At 38.0% G+C, this 20,887-nt stretch overlaps 1 protein-coding gene across 1 annotated transcript in view; it reads left to right on the top strand.

The window, feature by feature from the left end:
- The window catches only part of TTC29 (tetratricopeptide repeat domain 29), a 259,564-nt gene that overhangs the window by 121,173 nt on the left and 117,504 nt on the right, over nucleotides 1-20,887 (top strand). Inside the window, exon 9 of the mRNA XM_005691202.2 lies at nucleotides 3,896-3,987. Coding sequence (XP_005691259.1) covers nucleotides 3,896-3,987 — 92 coding nt within the window. The remainder of the gene's footprint in view (nucleotides 1-3,895; nucleotides 3,988-20,887) is intronic.

Raw genomic sequence — 20,887 nt, 5'->3', positions numbered from 1 at the left:
GTGCAGAAGCCCATTTTAAATTTCATGCCACGGATCTGTATTAGTTTGAGTTGTGCATGCTCTGTGCCATGCCAGAAGGAGACAGAAAACTATTTCCCCTCCTTTCCCTAAGCATTAAACCTTGAAATCTTGGAATGATGGGAAGCCATGCAGCCAACTGCATCATCTTTGATGTGGCACTTTCATCAAACACACTGAGCTGCCTAGAAAGTAGAAAAGACAAAAACTATGAATTTCCCTTCCCCTAGACTTAGCGACTAAATGACCACCATGACAATGAGTTTTGAATGCATCAAAATACTTTGCACCTGATATTCTTTTTTCTCTTCTCTTCTCTTTGATTTGTGATGACAGAATTTAACCTTCCAGACACTAGATATGTTTCCAACAAATTACATGCCACAGGAATATTCAATCAAATACAGTGGATCCTTCAGATTTCCACACTGTATTTTCTCACTTAAAGTATTCTTTGTAAAGAAGACTCCACTATTTGTCTAGTGATTTAAGTTAATCAATATTCATTAATTTGCAAATTGTACCTTAGTTAAAAAGCAGGTAACATAACTTACTGTAAGGTCAATATAACACATCTTTATTTTCTACACAATTTGAGTTTTTTTGAGGTATTTAATATTCATTTTTAAAATTGAAGAATAATTGACTTACAATATGTTGTTAGTTTAAGATATACAGCAAAGTGAATCAGTTTTATACCTTTTTTCAGATTATTTTCCATAATAAGCTATTACAAGATACTGAACAGTGTCCCCAAATAAACCTTTGTTGCTTATCTGTTTTATGTACAGCAGTGTGCATCTGTTAATCCTGTACTCCTAATTTATCTCTCCCTTTCCTCTTTGATAATTAACAGTTTGTTTTCTGTGTCTGTGAGTCTGATTCTATTTTGTACGTAGACACTTTTGTATTATTTTTCGGATTCTACATATAACTGATATCCTATAATATTTATCTTTGTCTGACTTACTTCACTTGGTATGCTAATCTCTAGGGTCATCCACGTTGCTGCAGATGGCATTGGTTCATTCTTCGTGGCTCAGTAGTATCCCACTGTGCACATATACCACATCTTGTTTACCCATTCATCTGTCGATGGACGTTTAGGTGGCTTCCACGTCTTGGCTGTTGTGAACAGTGCTTCAGTGCACATTGGAGTGCATGTATCTTTTTAAATGATAGATTTTGTCTTTTCTGGATATATGCCCAGGAGTAGGATTGCTGGATCATATGATAGCTCTACTTTTAGTGTTTTAGGGAACCTCCCTACTATTTTCTATAGTGGCTACACCAATTTACATTCCCACCAACAGTTATTTTCTACGCAATTTATAATGTTATTTTTTACATACCATATATGTGTATGTTATATATATATGTGTGTGTGTGTGTGTATACATATATGTATGTATTCCCCTTTGGGCCAGTAATGAACTATATTTTTCCCACTGTCTGTATATTTCCGATTTTTAGGTAAAGTGTTTAAGCTGAGTGATGAACTCTCTCAAGTCACAAATAGAATGTGTTGTCTTTACTCTGAGGAGGGGTTCTCTGAGAGCTCTTCACTGATGGCTGGTTAACAGAGTCCCAGAAAATTCTCATCCCAAGTTCAAATGGCTCTCTGTATTATCTCACACCTCTCAGAGGGAGGTTTTCATTTTTGCTTCTGAGGAAAGCTTCTCAGGGAGATTTCTTGGGCCAGATGTGTTGGGTGTAGTAGAAGTACATCTTGCATCCCAGTCTTCTTACTCTAAGCTGAGTGTTCATTCCAGCCAACCCCATCGTGTTCCATGAGGAAGCTTCTGTAAAGTCAAGTCCAAGGTCAAAACTAGAAGCCCAGGCTGAGCTGGTATTTGCCCCAGCTTTTCCCTGGGAGTGCTGCATACTTGTGTGGGAGAGGAGCCGTCAATACTGAAGTGTTTACCTATCCTTTCTTGGACATCTACCCTCCTAACCATGGTCAAAGGAGGCACAGTCCTAAGATAATGCTGGGTACTTCCAGATGTTACATTACTGCTTCCGGGTTCACAGTGACCAGGGACATGGGAGCATGGTGCAGGATAAGCGGCTGAAGCCATGGAGAAACTTGTCTTCAGTCATTACTAATTCAGACAGTTGCATCAGTGCAAACCTCTGTACCACTAGACTGTAAATCCCTTGAAGGTCTGTAGGCATGCTCTCTTTTCTGTAAGATTTTCCAGGGTCTAATAGAGGGCTTCCCCAGTGGCTCAGCGGTAAAGAATCCACCTGCAGCACTGAGCTGCAGGAGACCCAGGTTCGATCTCTGAGTCGGGAAGATTCCCTTGGAGGAGGGCATGGCAACCATACTTCAGTATTCTTGCCTGGAGAATTCCATGGACAGAGGAGCCTGGCAGGCTATATATAATAGCCCATGGGGTCACAGAGTCAGACACGACTGAAGCAACTTGGCACGCAAGCATGCAGTGTCTATCACAGCACTGGCATCCAATAACAATATTTACTGAATAAATTGTTTTTGACCCAAAAACATAGTAATATTTGATCTTTAAATTTCTAGAATGTCGTATAAAACATGTATAGGCCAAAAGAGACACTAGACAGTCTCTTTCTAAATATTTTGATGTTTGGATTTAATAAAGTCTCCTATAAATTCACAAAATTCAAAGATTCTGTCCTTTAACTCAGAAAGCTCTATGTCATGTCATATCAGACAGTCTAAGTGCTGTCATTTGTGTAGGACAGAGTGAACAGAAAATTCTCAGGTTCATACAAGACTTACTAAGAGGCTTAAAAATAAGAATTGAATTGTTGAACTTTGCAGGTTTAACAGAAATTACAATACCGGGTCCAGATGCGTCAGTAAGTTTTAATATCAGTATTATTTCAAACAGTCACTAGTAAACCACACACGCACACACACACACAAATTAGGAGGTATCACGATGGCCTCACTAAAATTATTTCCTAAATATTAACTTTAAGAAAGTAAAGATGGATATCAACACTGTCTCTAACATGCAAACTTTCTAAGATGCCTAATTCAGGCTGAAGACACATCCTGAATGTCCATCTTCCCTCATGCTGACTCTCTCTCAACACTGTCAAATGACTTTCACTAATTCTTTCTCAGAAAATGTGCAAAAAGGATTTCCATAGAGGTCTTTGGAGATTTCCTGTGTCTTCATGTGTGTAATAGGTTGGGTCAAGTAACAATCAAGGAAGAAGAAGGAATTTTATTTTCCCTCTTCTAGCCCTTGGAAAGGAAATAGAATAAAAAGGAAAATCATACCATGCAGCTGTCAGTGTTAAATTAGGATCATACTCTGGGCTGTGGCAGCCATAATCTTTTGATTATTGAAGAGATTGTTGGTAATGAAGTACATTTGTAAGAAATAGTTTTAGTGTATTCTGAACACGTGTACAAACTGTGAGATATGCCTCTAATAAAATGATAGATTTAGAAATTACCTGGCACCTAAAATCATGCTTTTCAAACAGCTATTTATAGGAAGAGAAGTGATATTTAACCTACCCTAGTAGACTATTATAATCTGCCTTATATTACCTAAGATAATAGTCCTATATTTTCAAATAATGTTGTAACCCATTCAGTTATTTATTCACAGCTAAGTTATATCAATTGGAAGATTTTGGATTGTGCAGGAAAAGAATTATTTTTACAAAAGTAAGACTTCACTGTCAAGGCTCAAAGAGATTGCTGTGAAACGAGTAATACAATAGATAAAAATAAACCAAACCAACATGAAATTTTAATAAAAAAATTTTATGGTGACATGAAAAACAGCTATTAATTTGGATCTTTTCTGTTTTGAAATGAAACATCAGTGAATCTGGTCATGTTATATGTTTAATATGTATTGCTCTTTCCCCATAGGTCCTCAACACTTACGGCAAAATCTCTACAGACCTGGATGATGATCTCAGCCTGGGGAGAGCCTATGAAGCCACGGCCAAGGTCCTGCAGAGGTAAGTTTGCACATCCTTGTCTTGCTGTCACTGTGAATTCACTCAACTGTGAAAGACTTAAATTGTTTGAGGTCTGTCGCTTTCCATTACTGCCTGCTTAAATTTTAAGCAGTGCCCTTCTTAAGTGACCCTTTCATCATAAGTTATTTTAAGCCAAGGTGGTATTTTTAAACTTGCACCTAAACTCTTCTTTTGTCTGTTCCTCCTCCATATTATTTTACGTTTTTGATTTTCTGAAAGTTTGGTGATGACCTTGAATGAGAGGGGAAAATCAGGTCACCTCTCACAGGTTAAAAAAGCAGAGAGCACATAGACAGTACGCTTCAGTGACTGTGGTTCACTGTAACCTTTCCAGATATCTTCTTTGAGGAAAGTTTCCATTTTATGCTTCTTCCATTAAGACATCATCTCTCCTTTGAACACATCTGGATAAACGATCAGGTGCAAAAACAATATTCCCAGTGTTTCATTTAAAACAGAAACATTGAACAAAAATATACATAAACAACTTGTGATACAAATTTTTCCATGGAAAATATATGATATGGCATTCAGTCATCATATTGTGATCGTTGTGTACTCCATTTAAGCACTGCATTATATTTAGCCAAGATAGAGTAAGAATAAGAAAAGTTATCAAAGTTATGGCCTTGGTTTTTGGTATGTTACCTTATATCCAAGATATAGCTTTTAAATAATTTTGTAGTAGTCGTATTAACTATGTAGTAGTAATACATAGTATTACTATGTAGTAGTAATAGTAGTAGTAAATATTGTTGTTATTGTTGTTTAGTCCAGGTGTGTCCGACCCACTTGCAACCCCATGGACTGTAGCCCTCCAGCCTACTCTGTCCATGGGATTTCCCAGACAAGAATACTTGATTGGGTTGCCCTTTCCTTCTCCAGGGGATCTTCCCGACCCAGGGATCGAACCTGCATTTCCTGCATCGGCAGGCAGATTCTTTACTGCTGAGCCACCAGGGAAGCCCAGTAGTAAACATAGATTGTGTCAAATTCTGATTTGTTCCTATCTGTATTTCAGTTGTAAATACATATAACTGGTGATGTTTTAAAAGGTAAAATTATTGTTCCAAAGGCACTTAGAATGTCTAATGCATTGAAAATGGATCTTCATTATGTAATTATCATTGCCAATATAGTAATCATCGAATATTAAATAATTAATTAATTAAATATCAAAACACCAACACCAGTGAAGTGTAAGGTTCCGAACAAAATAAATTAAGTGCACTGCAGTCTTCACTGGATGAATGATTGGGACAGACATATTTATAAGAAGGATATGGATATATACTCTAGGAAGGCAGGGCCAGCCATGAGTCAAGCAAGCAACCTGTGAGCGTTGTGGTCCCTTCAAATGAAGGTTGATAACTGTCCTGTGGATGATCAACCTAGCTATCCCTTAAACTTTTCTTTTCCAAACAATCACTGGAAAGAAGCAGATGCTTGAACACACAAAAAAGAGATATGTAACGATTCAATTTAATGTCTGTTTGGAGCACACCAACTCTGTACCCTTTTGTTCAGCTCATTTTGATTATTTAATTGCTTGAGTCTGCTGTGAACCTTGTTTAGAACCAGTAGGAAACAATGGGATGATTTGTCTTGCCTTGTAGCAGCAGACCTAGCCTAAGCCTAAACAGTTAAATAAATGTATCCCTTAACATGTTTATAAGATAGTTTCTACAAAATTACATTGTGTTTTAATATAACCAAAGAGATAAAACTTCAGGGAAAAATCTTTTCTTCTATAACCTGTTATATTGAGCGCTATGTCACAAAACAAGTGTTGGTCTTCACCTTTGGTTACTGATAGTCTTTATAGTTACTTTTGAAACTTCTGAAAACCCGTGGTCATCTTAAAATACTTTTCACCTGTTAAACTGGGGTCTCATCTGGACTATTTTATTTTCCACTCCACGATTTTAATTTCTCATCTATATTGTATACCTTTTGATGAAGGTGAAAAAAGAGAGAGAAAAAGCTGGCTTAAAATTTAACATTCAAAAAACTAAGATCATGGCATCTTGACCCCATCACTTTATGGCAAATAGATAGGGAAAAAATGGAAATGGTGACAGACTTCATTTTCTTTGGCTCCAAAACCAATGCAGACAGTGACTGCAGCCACAAAATTAAAAGACACTTGTTTGTTGGAAGGAAAGCTATGACAAAGCTAGACAGTGTATCAAAAAGCAGAGACATCCCTTTGCTGACAAAGGTCTGTATGGTCAAAGCTGTAGTTTTTCCAGTAGTCACATATAGGTGTAAGAGCTGGACCAAAAAGAAAGCTGAGCACTGAAGAATTGATTATTTCAAACTGTGGTGCTAAAGAAGACTCTTGGGAGTCCCTTGGACTGCAGAGATCAAACCAGTCGATCTTAAAGAAAATCAACCCTGAATATTCATTGGAAGGACTGATGCTGAACTCCAATACTTGGGCCACCTGATGGGAAGAGCTGACTCACTGGAAAAGATCCTGGTGCTGGGAAAGCTCGAGGGCAGGCGGAGAAGGGGGTGACAGAGCATGAGATGGTTGCATGGCATCATGGACTCAATGGACATGAGTTTGAGCAAAATCGATGAGATGGTGAAGGACAGGGAAGCCTAGCTTGCTGCAGTTTATGGGGCCCCAAAGAATTAGACACTAGCGAGTAAATAGCAGCAAAACCATAAAACCTGAGGGGAGAGTTGAACAATTAGTTTTGCAACAACAACAGTCAAATGTTGTAATTTCGCTGCTTAAGCATTATTTGAGAAAAAGGGTCCATATATATCCATATATATATATATATATATCCATATATATATATAAATCAACTCTATTTCAACTATATATATATAACTATATATATATGTATAGATTTACAACATTGTGGTAGTATCTGATATATAGCAAAGTGATTCAGATGTATAGATAGATAGATATAGATATGCTTTTTTATATTCTTTTCCGTTATGGTTTGTTACAGGATATTGAATATAGTTCCCTGTGGTATATAGTAGGACTTTGTTGTTTATTTTATATATAGTAGTTTGTATCTGCTAATCTGAAACTCCCATTTTATCCTTTCACCCTCTTCCCCTTTGGTAATCATAAGTTTGTTTTCTATGTCTGTGAGTCTGTTTCTGTTTTATAAATTCGTTTGCACCATATTTTAAATTCCACATATAAATGATATCATGTGATATTTGTCTTTCTCTGACTAACTTCACCTCATACGATAATCTCCAGGTCCATCCATGTTGCTGCAAATGGCGTTATTTCATTCTTCTTTATGATTGAGGAATATTCTGTTGCATATATATACCACATCTTTATCCATTCATCTGTTGATGGACCCTCAGGTTGCTTCCATGGCTGTGATAAATGGTGCTGCTATAAACTTTGTGGTGCATGAAGCTTTTAGAATGAGAATTTTTGTCTTTTCTGGATAGAAGCCCAGGAATGGGATTGTTGGCTCATATGGTAGTTCTGTTTTTAGTTTTTTAAGCAACCTCCATACTGTTTTCCACAGTGGCTGCTAATTTATATTCCTACCAACACTGTAGGAGAGTTACCTTTTCTCCATACTCTCTCCACCATTTACTATTTGTAGACTTTTTAATGTTGGCCTTTCTAATCAGTGTGAGGCGATTATAGTGTTGTTTTGCATTTCTCTAATAATTAGCAAAGTTAATCATATTTTCATTTTCATATGTCTCTATTGGCCATGTGTATGTCTTCTTTGGAAAAATGTCTATTTAGGTCTTCTGCCCATTTTTGATTGAGTTGTTCATTTTTTAGTTATTGAGTTGTATGAACTATTTGTATATTTTGGAAATTAAGCCCTGTTGTTTGCATGATTTACAAATATTTTCTCACAGTCTGTAGGTTATATTATCATTTTGTTTATGGTTTCCGTTGCTGCACAAAAAACTAAGTTTAATTCAGTCCTATTTGTTTAATGGCCTTGCTTTTATTTACATTGAGCTTCCCTGGTGGCTCAGACTATAAAGCGTTTGCCTGCAATACGGGAGACCTGTGTTCGATCCCTGGGTCAGGAAGATCCCCTGGAGAAGGAAATGGCAACCCACTCCAGTATTCTTGCCTGGAAAATTCCATGGGTGGAGGAGCCTAGTGGGCTACAGTCCATGGGGTTGCAAAGAGTCGGACACGACTTAGCGACTTCTCTTATATTTACATTGACTTGCGAGACTGATCTACAAAAACATTGCTATAATTTATGTCAGAGAATGTTTTGCTCATGTTGTCTTCTAGGAGTTTTATGGTGTCATGTCTTATATTTAAATCTTTAAGCCATTTTGAGTTTATTTTTGTGAACAGTGCAAGGGATTGTTCTAATATCATTGATTTAAAAGTGTCTGTCCAACGTTCTCAACACAACTTGCTAAAAAGACTTTTTCTCCACTGTACTTTCTTTGTCAAAGATTAATTGACAACAGGTGTGTTGGTTTATTTCTGGGCTATTTTGTTCCATTAATGCATTTGTCTGCTCCTGTGCAAATAGCACACTCTTTCAGTTACTTTAGCTTTGTAGTATTGTCTTAAATCTTGCAGGGTTGTGGCTCCTGCTTTGTTCTTTTTGCTCAAGATTGCTGTGACAATTCTGGGTCTTTTATGGCTCCATATAAGTTCTAAGATTATATGTTTTAATTCTGTGAAAAATGTCATGGGTGATGTGATAGGGATCTCACTAAATCTGTAGAGTGCTTTGGGAAGTATGGCCATTTTAACAATATTAATTCCTCCAATCCAAGAGCATGGGTTATCTTTCCATCTCTTTGTATTATCTTCAATTAATCAGTGTTTTATAATTCCCAGCTTATAGATCTTTTGCCTTTGTAGGGTTTATTCCTACATGTTTTATTTTTTGATATGTTTAAAAGGGATATTTTAGCATGCTGTTCTTACTGTTTTTATGTGTTGTTGGGTTCAGTTTGCTAATATTTTGTGAAGAATTTTTGCATCTACACTTATAAAAAATGTTGGCCTTTAATTTTCTTTTTTTGGTAGTATCTTTGTCTGGTTTGGTATCTTTGTCTAATGCCTTCATAGAATGATATTGGGAGGTATCCCCTCCTTTCAGTCTTTTGGAAGAGTTTGAGAAGGATTGGTATGAATTCTTTGTATGTTCAGTAGAATTCTACATTGAAGCCATCTGGGACTGACTTTAGTTTGCAGGGAGTTTTGTTTTTGTTTTTGCATATTCTATTTCACTTCCAGTGATCAGTAAGTTCAAGTTACTGTTTCTTCTTGATTCAGCTTTGGTGTGCTGTATGTTTCTAGAAGCTATTTCATTTGTCTAGACTGCCAAATTCGTTGGCATTTTCTGAATTTCTGTGGTATCAGTTGTTATTGATCCTCTTCCATTTCTTATTTTGTTTGTTTGGGTCCTCTCTGCAGAAGCAGAGCACTCCCACTGGGAGAGAAGCCACTGAGTATTCCTCCTCGGGGACTGTCCACCGGGAAGTGAGTTCTGTGGTGTCACCTGCCGTTCACTGTGTGAGCTTACACGGTACCCTGTTTGGGGAACTGCTCTTGACAGTGCCTCAGCCATGGGAACGCAGGCAGTGTGCCCTGGTGTCCCTGAGGCACTGCGTTCACAAAGCCGCCCGTGCAGATGTATAGGCACAGATCCACTGAAGTCAGGTGCCAGAACCGCAGTAATGCCAACACCACACTGTTTCAATTACTGTAGCTTTGTAATATTGTCTGAAGTCTGGGAGGGTTATGCCTCCTGCCTGGACCTGCCGTGGGAGCTATGGAAGCATCCCAGACTCTGGCCCCATCCCTGGGTGTGTGTACCCGCAAAGTCCACAGCTACTAACCCCAGCAGCAGCAGTCGCAAAAATTCACAGATCACACAACCATGCGGAGAGGACTCCGATTTCAGCTCTGCTTCCTAAGCGGTGTGGCCCCTGGGGATTGGCTCTGATTTCAGCCCTGCTCCCATGTGTGGGCAACCTTCTGGCACCTGCGTGTTCCCAAACTTGTAGAAGCAGAGCCGCACCAGCTGTGAGCACTCCAAGTGTGAGCCTGCTGTGGCGGGGCCCCTGCCCCTCCCTCTGTGTGCCTGTTAATAGCAGTGCTTCACTTCTAGGCTCCTTCTGAATATGCCCCCTACTTGCAGTCTGTCCCACACTCTAGCCCCTTTAGGCTGTCTCTGCACAGCCAACCCCAGTCCTTCCCCCAGGTCTGTCCCCCGAAGCCTGAGCTTCAGCGCTCAGCTCCTGTGCACACCAGCAAATGTGCATCTTGGGCTGGGGAGTGCAGCGAGGTGACACAGACCATCTGTGCAGGTCTCTCTCTCTGTTCTACAAGCTGGTTGCTGCACTCCTGTCTAAGCCTCTGAGGCTGCCTTTCTGTCCAGCTGATCTCCTTACCAGTGAAGAGGCTTCTTGGAGTGAGAGAACTCGTCCTCTTTCACAGCTCCCTCCTCGGGACACGGGTCCCATAACAGTTCCTTTGCCCTCCTTTTGTCATCCTACCTGGATATGTGGTAACTTTCTTACAATTTTGGCTGTCAGAGATCTTCTGCCAGCATTCAGTAGGCATTCTGTCAGAACTGTTTCACATGTAGGTGTATTTTTGATGTATTTGTGGAAGAAGGTGAGCTCCTTCTATTCCACCATCTTGATTGGAGACCCTCGGATCCAGCTATATTTGATTTATCGTGAAGTATGATGTGTTTTGGGGAGGATAGAGGCAACCAAGTAACAACAGTCCAATAACTGTTAGACTGTTTCAACAGTCTAAACAACCTGCCTTGGGGCAAACATATAATGGACAAGAAAATGTATCCTCAGCTCACTTTTATACTAAATGAAGTTAATTCCCCTTGTAAGAATTCCTATCTACTAGAATACCAATGAAGTCATCAGTGATTTGTATGGTAGATATGGGTTCTTAATTGTATAAATGTGGCACAATGTTAAAGAATCCACCTGCCAATTCAGGAGACACAGGTTCTATCTCTGAGTCAGGAAGATCCCCTGGAGGAAGAAATGGCAAACCACTGTATTCTTGCCTGGGAAATTCCACGAACAGAGGAGCCTGGTGGGCTACAGTCCATGGGGTCACAAAGGATTGAACTCGACTGAGCTCATGTGTAGCCAGATAATGCACAGAAGAGTATAGAAAAGGGCTCCTCCAAGGTCTTGAAGAAAGTGTCCCAGGGCCACTATAAGCTTTCCAATCCAAATCTGCTATTTTGCAGCTTTTTTTGCTGTTTTTGGAGTACCAGTCAGGGGAGTGTAAACCACAACATATTCTTTCACTATTTGTGCAAAGTAACTCTAGAAACATTTCAAAAATAAAAATTCTATACCTGTAGGAAAACAGCACCCTAGATACCTGACTGTTGTTGTTGTTTAGTCGCTAAGTCATTTCTGACTCTTTTGTGAGCCTGCCAGGCTCCTCTGTCCATGGGATTTACCAGGCAAGAATACTGGAGTAGCTTGCCATTTCCTTCTCCTGGGGATCTTCCCAACCCAGGGATCAAACTCATGAGATATCTGATACACATTATTAAATTGAGTCCACTCATCACCAGAAATACTTCGATATACATTCTGTGTTCATTTTTAGAAAATTTCACTTCAAGAGCTTAGTGTTCTCTGGCATGTACCTGGATACACACACACACACACACACACACACACACACACACACACACACACCCTTTCATAGTCCTACACTGTCCTCAGATTAGCAGTAACACACAAGAAATGGAGCACAACCAAAATAGAGGAAATTATGGTGGTGGCGACTGGAAAATAAATCAAGCTGCACATGAAGCTTAGCATCACCTCTAAATCTCTCTCTCCTACCCTATGCAATTGCACAAGTTTCACTAATGGGAGTCCTATCTCTATAAACATATTTCATCTCTTTAAAGGAAATGGAAGAGGATAGCCATGTCTAGGATAAGTGTGTGTTTAAGACCATCAGCTGAGCGTGCATGAAAGGTGAATAAGCTGCAAGGCTGGAAGGTTCTAAAATGGTTATAAGAATTTATACTAAGCTTTCAATTGAAAAACATGCCACATTCCCTCAAGACTAGGGACTTGGTAATACAGTTGCCTGTTTGGTAATGGTAGACTCAGCCCTGGTGTTAGGGTTATTGATGAAGGTTTTAATAGTGAGCAGGGCTTGTTATTTTTGCTGTTGGTCTGAATAATATTAATTGCACAGGGGTTTAAGTAGTATAACAGAAAATAAGCATTTACAATGTCTTTTCCCTCCTACTTGGAATCTAGTGAAAAAAAAGTCAGTGTTCTAAAATGAGAACAATTGCCTATGACACAGCTATAAAAGCCAGAATTATAGTCCATAAAACAAAGACAGACTGAGTTGAGAAATTACCAAGTAAATATTATTATTACATAGATAAACAATTTGAGTAAATACAGAGGGAAATATCCTTATTTTCCTTTTGGCATTTTCCCCCCTCGTTTACTGAAATTCTTCAAATAGTCAGAATGATTTTTTTTTAAATCTAGGGAAAAAAATCACAAAAATGAGAGTTGTTGAAGACATACTGGTCACCACTAGCCCATCTCTGGGTTTATTCCTTACCAATTGTAAATTTTTTTGCAAACTCGGCTTAAATTATTTCCTCGAAAACTTTCCACAGTGAAGATCTTTAAATCAATCAGTACAAAGTTTCAAGTGTGAAAATTGCCTTTCTGTTATAGCTGAAAATTAATTTCTTCTTGCTTGAGAGAAATGACATGCCCTAGTAATTTTCATATATTCTTTAAAATGGAACATCCAGGCTTTGATGCGAAATTTCCTAAAAATGACCCTGCAACATACATCAAAACATTTCTATTAATTCATGAAATTAAGAATAGCTTTTTACATTTTCTCCTGTCACTGATTCCATTTGCCTTATTACTTTCATCTGTGGCCCACAAACTTGGTGGCACAATCAACAAACCCCTCAGTGGCTGTTTCATCTCTGCTCTATTTGATTTCTTCTCTCTGAGTAAATGATTAAGTTTTCATGCATTGGTTCAACCAAAATCTATGTTCACTCAACCACATCCTTTATTGATTACTTCTACTGCAAACAGTAGGCCAAGTGTGATATACATAATTGGACAGTTGTCAGGGGATGTGGGTGTTAACAGTCCTGTTTTCCCAGTTGGAAACTGGAATCACCTTGATACACAAATATTCTGCACTATTTCATTCTCATTCTTTGGACCGAGGAGTCCTGTTCCTCAGAATATATGTTTTTAACTCTCTAAGGTCTGGTTGAATGAATTTAATGATTATACCATATAATATGCTGTTCCAGTTGCACCTGTGCACTGCATATAGAAAACTGGAATTAATATTTGTCTAACATTTTAACCTTGTCCTTTAACTTATACAAATAATCTGTAGTTTCCCGTAAGAAAATATTTGACTTTTCCCCTTGCAAAGAAAGACTGGTTTCTAAATCTATTGCTAAGTTTTAAATGTGCAAATCCTTTAAGTAGTATATACTGCTTATATTTCAGATGTTATATTAACAACTATACTGGCTTTAGCACTGCACATTCATTGAGTGGGGCATACAATTTATAATAGGAAGCCTTTTTGCCTAGCATTATTTGTTAGAGCAAGTTCCAGATAATTCTGGATGTTTTGGAGATCTGTAGCTCCTTTGGGAGAAAAACAACTTGACTCACCTAGCAGCAGTTTTATTTATACTGTTTTGTGTTTCTTGTTCACTGAACTTGTTTTTTTGTTTGTGTATATTGCAGTTTAACAATCCTCAGCCGTCCAAACCTAATGCAAAATGTTCTTCCATCAAAAATAGAGCAGCTTTCAGGAACACAAACATAAAAAGCTTCGGTGAATCCATTTTTACTAAATAAAGATAATAATTTCCCCTATGGTTTGATAAATAGTTATACAACGTCTTCACTGTCTCATTTCATCCATTTTTTTCTTGAATATTACAGTTCAAGAAAGATCTTTGAGAGTTAAATTAATACGACCAATTTAGTCCTAGAAATCTGCAAATTTGCTTAAAATTCTAAGTAAAATAATTATTTTATTTACTAATTTGCCTATACTGTCAAGCTTTCTCAATACCATTCTAGTTGTTCCACAAAACAAATATTATAAAGTAATGAGTGCACCTCTCATGATATCTGCATTTGAAATATTCAGCTTCATGACTTTTTTTTTGGAGAACTGAACTATTCCCACGTGTGGAAGAAGATTATTCATAATTTTGTTATAAAAAAGTGAGAACAGAATCATAAAATGCAATATTCACAACTTCAGTAATATAAAATTCCATTCCATTTCTGAAACATAGAACATTCTTTTACCAATAAGAAAGGAAAAAAGAATGCATTGGCAGTACCTGATACTCAGGTAAACAGTGTTAGTTCTTTTACTCTGTCCCCTGGAAAATAGATACCAAGACTTTATGTGCCTGTCTTGCAGAGTATGTGTTCAAAATATGGTGTTTAATTCATTGCATAATGGAAGATTTTCAGAAAACAGTGCTTAGTTAAACTTATTTTCCTCTCAGCTATTGACAAATAATGCCACGTAGGAGAAGGCAATGGCACCCCACTCCAGTACTCATGCCTGGAAAATCCCATGGACAGAGGAGCCTGGTAGGCTGCAGTCCATGGGGTCGCTAACAGTCGGGCATGACTGAGTGACTTCGCTTTCATTTTTCACTTTCATGCATTGGAGAAGGAAATGGCAACCCACTCCAGTGTTCTTGCCTGGAGAATCCCAGGGACGGTGGAGCCTGGTGGGCTGCCATCTATGGGGTCACACAGAGTCAGACACGACTGAAGTGACTTAACAGTAACAGTAACAGCAGAGCTATGAGTCTGATAGCTTTTTATTTCACTGAGAGGTAATAATAATGCTGGTGTGTGTCTGTTAGTTGCTTAGTCATGAACTCTTTGTGACCCCATAGACTGTAGCCCACCAGGCTCCTCTGTCCATGGAGTTCTCCAGTCAAGAATAGTGGCGTGGGTTGCCTATTCCTTCTCCAGGGGACCTTTCTAACCCCGGGATTAAACCTGGGTCTCCTACATTGCAGGCAGATTCTTTACCATCTGAGCTATCATTTATTGAATTTTTACTGTGTGCCAAGCTATCCATATATGTAATTTTTCATCTCACAATACATATGACCATTTCAAAAATGAGGACACAAGCTAAGAAATAGTGAAGATGTCATCAAAGTTATTTATCTAAGAGGCCAAGCTGGGATTCAAGCTTAGATCTTTCTACCATTTACCGTAGCACATACCATGATTTTAAAGCAATTTAACTTAGTTTTACAAGTATACCACAGCTTATCTATGAAAATGGATGTTGTTCCCAACAAATCTTTGGAGGTTATGCAAGTTTATACCTCTAATCCTGCCACTGTCTTTTAAAAATTAAACTCTTTTGAAGTTCTTTCTTAGCTCGTGGGATGTCCTTTTGAATAGCTCCTACTCAACATCATAGATGGAGAGGTGGGCTTGATCTTTCAAAACAGCCAAACTGATCTAGAGACACATTTAGAAAACATAGAAAATAATCTCTGAGAGTAACCCCATTTTTAGAGCAAAACACATTAAATGACTTGTCAACGCTTTGTATCACTCCACTATGAAGCGGTTTCCTGAAGATTAATCCCGAAAATGCCATTGGTGTCATCATTAGATGATATCACTTGGAAAGAACTGTCTTCCTTAGCATACCAACTATGTCTGGACAATTGGAAATAGAGGGTGAAATCAGGGCTAGAAATATAGATGTGTCAGGCATGTGCATATGGGAATTAGTACATACATAATAGGTAGTGGTACATGATTAAGAAATTGCCCGTGAGTTCAGTTCAGTTCAGTCGCTCAGTCGTGTCCGACTCTCTGCAACCACATGGACTGCAACATGTCAGGCCTCCCTGTCCATCACCAACTCCCAGAGCTTGCTCAAACTCATGTCCATCGACTTGGTGATGCCATCCAACTATTTCATCCTCTGTCATCCCCTTCTCTTCCTACCTTCAATCTTTCCAAGCATCAGGGTCTTTTCCAATGAGTCAGTTCTTCGCATCAGGTGGCCAAAGTAGTGGAGTTTCAGCTTCAGCATCAGTCTTTCTAATGAATATTCAGGACTGGTTTTCTTTAGGATTGACTGGTTTGATCTCCTTGCAGTCCAAGGGACTCTCAAGAGTCTTCTCCAACACCACAATTCAAAAGCGTTAATTCTTCGGCACTCAGCTTTCTTTATAGTCCAACTCTCATATCCACACATGGCTACTGGAAAAACCATAGCTTTGACTAGATGGACCTTTGTTGGTAAAGTAATATCTCTGCTTTTTAATATTCTGTCTAGGTTGGTCATAGCTTTTCTTCCAAGGAGCAAGCATCTTTTAAATTCATGGCTGCAGTCATCATCTGCAGTGATTTTGGAGCCCAAGAAGAGAAAGTCTGTCACTGTTTTCATTGTTTCCCCATCTATTTACCATGAAGTGATGGGACCAGATGCCATGATCTTAATTTTCTGAATGTTCTCCTTTCCCAATTTGGAACCAGTCTGTTGTTCCATGTCTGGTTCTAACTGTTGTTTCTTGACCTGCATACGGATTTCTCAAGAGGCAGGTCAAATGTTCTGGTATTCCCATTTCTTTAGGAATTTTCCACAGTTTGTTGTGATCCACACAGTCAAAGGTTTGGGGTAGTCAATAGAGCAAAAGTAGGTGTTTTTCTAGGACTCTCTTGCTTTTTCGACGATACGGTGGACGCTGTCAATTTGACCTCTGATTTCTCTGCCTTTTCTAAAACCAACTTGAACATCTGGAAGTTCACGATTCAAGTACTGTTGAAGCCTGGCCTGGAGAATTTTGAGCACCACTTATGAGTGCAATTGTGTGGTAGTTTGAACAGTCTTTGGCATTGCTTTTCTTTGGGATTGGAATGAAAAGTGACTGCTTCCAGTCCTGTGGCCACTGCTGAGTTTTCCAAATTTGCTGGCATATTGAGAGCAGCACTTTCACAGCATCATCTTTTAGGATTTGAGATAGCTCAGCTGGAATTCCATCACCTCCACTAGCTTTGTTCGTAGTGATATTTCCTAAGGTCCACTTGACTTAGCACTTCAGGATGTCCTGCTCTAGGTGAATGATCACACCATCGTGGTTATCTGGGTCATGAAGATCTTTTTTGTACAGTTCTTCTGTGTATTCTTGCCACCTCTTCTTAGTATCTTCTTCTGTTAGGTCTGTACTGTTTCTGTCCTTTATCGAGCCCATCTTTGCATGAAATGTTCCCTTGGTATCTCTAATTTTCTTGAAGAGATCTCTAGTCTTTCCCATTCTATTGCTTTCCTCTATTTCTTTGAATTGATCACTGAGGAAGGCTTTCTTATCTCTCCTTGCTATTCTTTGGAACTCTGCATTCAAATGGGTATATTTTTCCTTTTCTCCTTTGCCTTTCACTTCTCTTCTTTTCTCAACTCTTTGTAAGGCCCTACTTCAGACAACCATTTTGCCTTTTTGCATTTATTTTTCTTGGGGATGGTTTTGATCCCTTTCTCATGTACAGTGTCACCAACCCCTGCCCATAGTTCTTCAGGCACTCTATCAGATCTAATCCCTCGAATCTATTTCTCATTTCCACTGTATAATCATAAGGGATTTGATTTAGGTCACATCTGAATGGTCTAGTGATTTTCCCTATTTTCTTCAATTTCAGTCTGAATTTGGCAATAAGGAGTTCATGATCTGAGCCACAGTCAGCCCCCCATCTTGTTTTTGCTGACTGTATAGAGCTTCTCCATCTTTGGCTGCAAAGAATATAATCAGGCTGACTTTGGTTTTGATCATCTGGTGATGTCCTTGTGTAGAGTCTTCTCTTGTGGTGTTGGTGTTTGCTATGACCGGTGTGTTTTCTTGGCAAAACTGTTAGGTGACTTTAGTGATACAGATTTCACTGCTGAGGGACACTTGCAAAAACAAACTACCATTCACCCATTATAAACTTTTTAAAGGTTTTATTTTTTTTGTAACAGCTTTATTGAGATATAATTCCTATACCATACGATTCACCCCTCTCTTTTGACATTAAAGACTAGTTTTATTAAATGTTTAGTATAGATCAAAGACTGTGGATTAATGATATGCAGTTTTTCCTCAGAGCTGCTGTGTTTATTTCCATATAGATCACAGAAAAATAGCATTTAGATAAACTAGCTCATTTTAGTCAATGTTTCAAGGCAGGTTGACATTTTTTCCAAGGTGAATAAGAGTTCTAATCTTAGATAATTCCTCCTTGGTATAAACATAATTTTCTAACTCATTTTAATTGATTTGTGAAGAAGCCAAACAAATTTAATTTTCCTAATGGTGATGCTAGCACACACACCCCATTATATAATAATGGGATTATTTTATGAAAATTCTAAATGTATAAAATGTTTTTGCGTTAACTTATTTATTCCATATATGACCATTTCTGGTGTGACAGATCTCAAGGCCTTACCACTAATAATCAAATATTACCTTTTACATTACCTTGTCAAGAAGTGCTTTTCCAACTATTTATTACATATAGTAATAGCTCATCAATTATTGATTATAGACACTCATGGAAGAAATGATTCTACAGTGAGTTCTATTTGTTCAGAGATTTGGGTGAATGTTAGATTTCGCTCTTTTAACTGCAACCAGGAAAATGAAGGCCATTTTGCAAATGAATGTGTAAAGTGAGAACAGTTAATATTTTGATGCCCAACATACAAATGGAACAGTGTTGGATATTTCATCACTTTATGGCTATACACACATGACATAAACAGAAACATGAAAAATTGGGTAAGTTAACTTTTGCATAAAATTAAGTTGAGTCAATTCAGATAGAGATTTGCTAGAACCATAAATAATTAGAGCAGTTTTAGAGTTGTTTGATGTCATTATGTCCTAGTCGTTTCATGTATATACATATAAATTCAATGTGAATTTCACACTTCCTAGACATTTTTAATCAAAAAGTCATTAACCAGTGAACTAACTGAACTCGTTATACTGAACAAGTAGCTTTATTTTCAGATTTTACTGAATCTAACATTCTTTCTATTGGACTACACATTGTACATATCCAATAAATAAAAATATTCCAACTAAACTGTGACATAATGCTTTATTTTTGCTTAGAATTTGTATTTTACACTTAATAAGAGAGCTGTTTTAGACTCATTCACAATAAGTATTTTTACAATGATTCTTGAGAATTCTTGTAAAAAGAAACTATAAACAAAGTAAATTCATGTTCCTTGAACATCTTTGCATTCAAAGTCCAGTTCTTCTGAATCACCATTAAACTCAAGTTGTCACTGTTTTTTTCTCATCCATATCTTTTTTATGTCATCAAGAACATTGGTGCTATGTAGCCTTTCTTCAAATAGGGCTCCAGTGTCCCCTGCTTTCAGTATTTCTTCCAAGTCATGGGTTACCAATCTACCAGTCTTGAAGCTGGTACTTTCTTATCTTCCAGGATTTCAGAAAACAACCAGTCCTCATATTTCTTTCTGAAATTATCATTAAGTAGTTGTCAACAGAAGGATCAAGGCATTACGATCATGAGTCATGTCAAAAGACATGGACAAGTTCAGTAACAACTATGACTTGACCACTCCTGTCTATGAAAAACTGTAAGATGTCATCTGTTCTCAGGGAGGGATCTCAATTTAGGGAATGTTAAAATATGGGAAAGTGTGTGTTTTAGAATCAATGAAATATGGTTTTAATATTGCTGAATTTTTCTATAGTTGTAATAATTTAAAAAGTTGTTAGTAAAACTTCTCCATATGCCATATTTGATACCACCCTATCTGGATCTCCTCTTAGTAAATCTTTGCCATATAAACATAAAGAAATGCCCTTCTTGGGCTTTCCTGGTGGGTCAGATGGTAAAGAGTCTGCCTGCAATACAGGAGACCTGGGTTCAATACTTGGGTTGGGAAGACCCCCCTAGGGAAGGAAATGGCGACCCACTCCAGTATTCTTGCCTGGAGAGTTCCATGGATAGAGGACCCTGGTGGGCTACATTCAATGGGGTTGCAAAGAGTTGGACATGTCTGAGTAACAAACACATTTTCATGCAAGATCGCAAAACAAGCTCTGAGTTTCAGAATTTCATTTTGTTATTTATTAAGGGTCAGAGCACAGATGCTCACTGGTAACTGCTGACCTGTGAAAGCAAAGAAAGGTGGTTCTAGGAATTCAGAGACATTCAGGAGTAGGGGTTTTCCTTTGTTATGCTCCTTTGAGGAATACAGTGACGGTGTTTCCTGTTACTTTAAAAACCTCTAAATTTTGGATTTTGTCACTTCAATAAAAAATTCCAATATTTTGGAGTGATTTAACAATGGAATTGTGTATCATCTTAGATTCATCATTCTTTTTTAGGGATTGACCCCCAAAATGTCAGATATTCAAAAGATATTGAATTTTTTCAGAATGCTTAATTTGGAATCATTATTTTGAAATCGGTTCTGGCCTTGTGTGTAATGTTATGCCTGTAAATCTTTATGGCTCTGAATCAGCAGTCTTTGAGTCAGCAGTCTTTGAATCAGCAGTTAAATGTCCCTTGAGTTGTTAAAGGTAGCTTCAGCTACATCTATTAAAAAATGCTCACAGCATATGATACCTTGGATGGAGCTGTTTACACAAATTAATGTCTTTTTCATTGGTTGCTCAAGGATTTTTCACCTTTGTTCTTGATCTCATGGGCCCCCAAGTGTTCTTCGCATAAGACATCACTACAACTAGCTTCTTCAAAGACAAGACCTGTCTCTTTAGACTGACTTTCAAATAATTGGCTCTTTTAAAGAGATTTTTAGACCCTTTCCACTTGTTTA

This window comes from Capra hircus, chromosome 17 (genome assembly GCF_001704415.2).
Source record: "Capra hircus breed San Clemente chromosome 17, ASM170441v1, whole genome shotgun sequence".
In the NCBI taxonomy this organism is placed as follows: Eukaryota; Metazoa; Chordata; class Mammalia; order Artiodactyla; family Bovidae; genus Capra; species Capra hircus.
The sequence above is the reverse complement of the archived record's forward strand: the minus strand, read 5'-3'. Positions and strand labels throughout refer to the sequence as shown.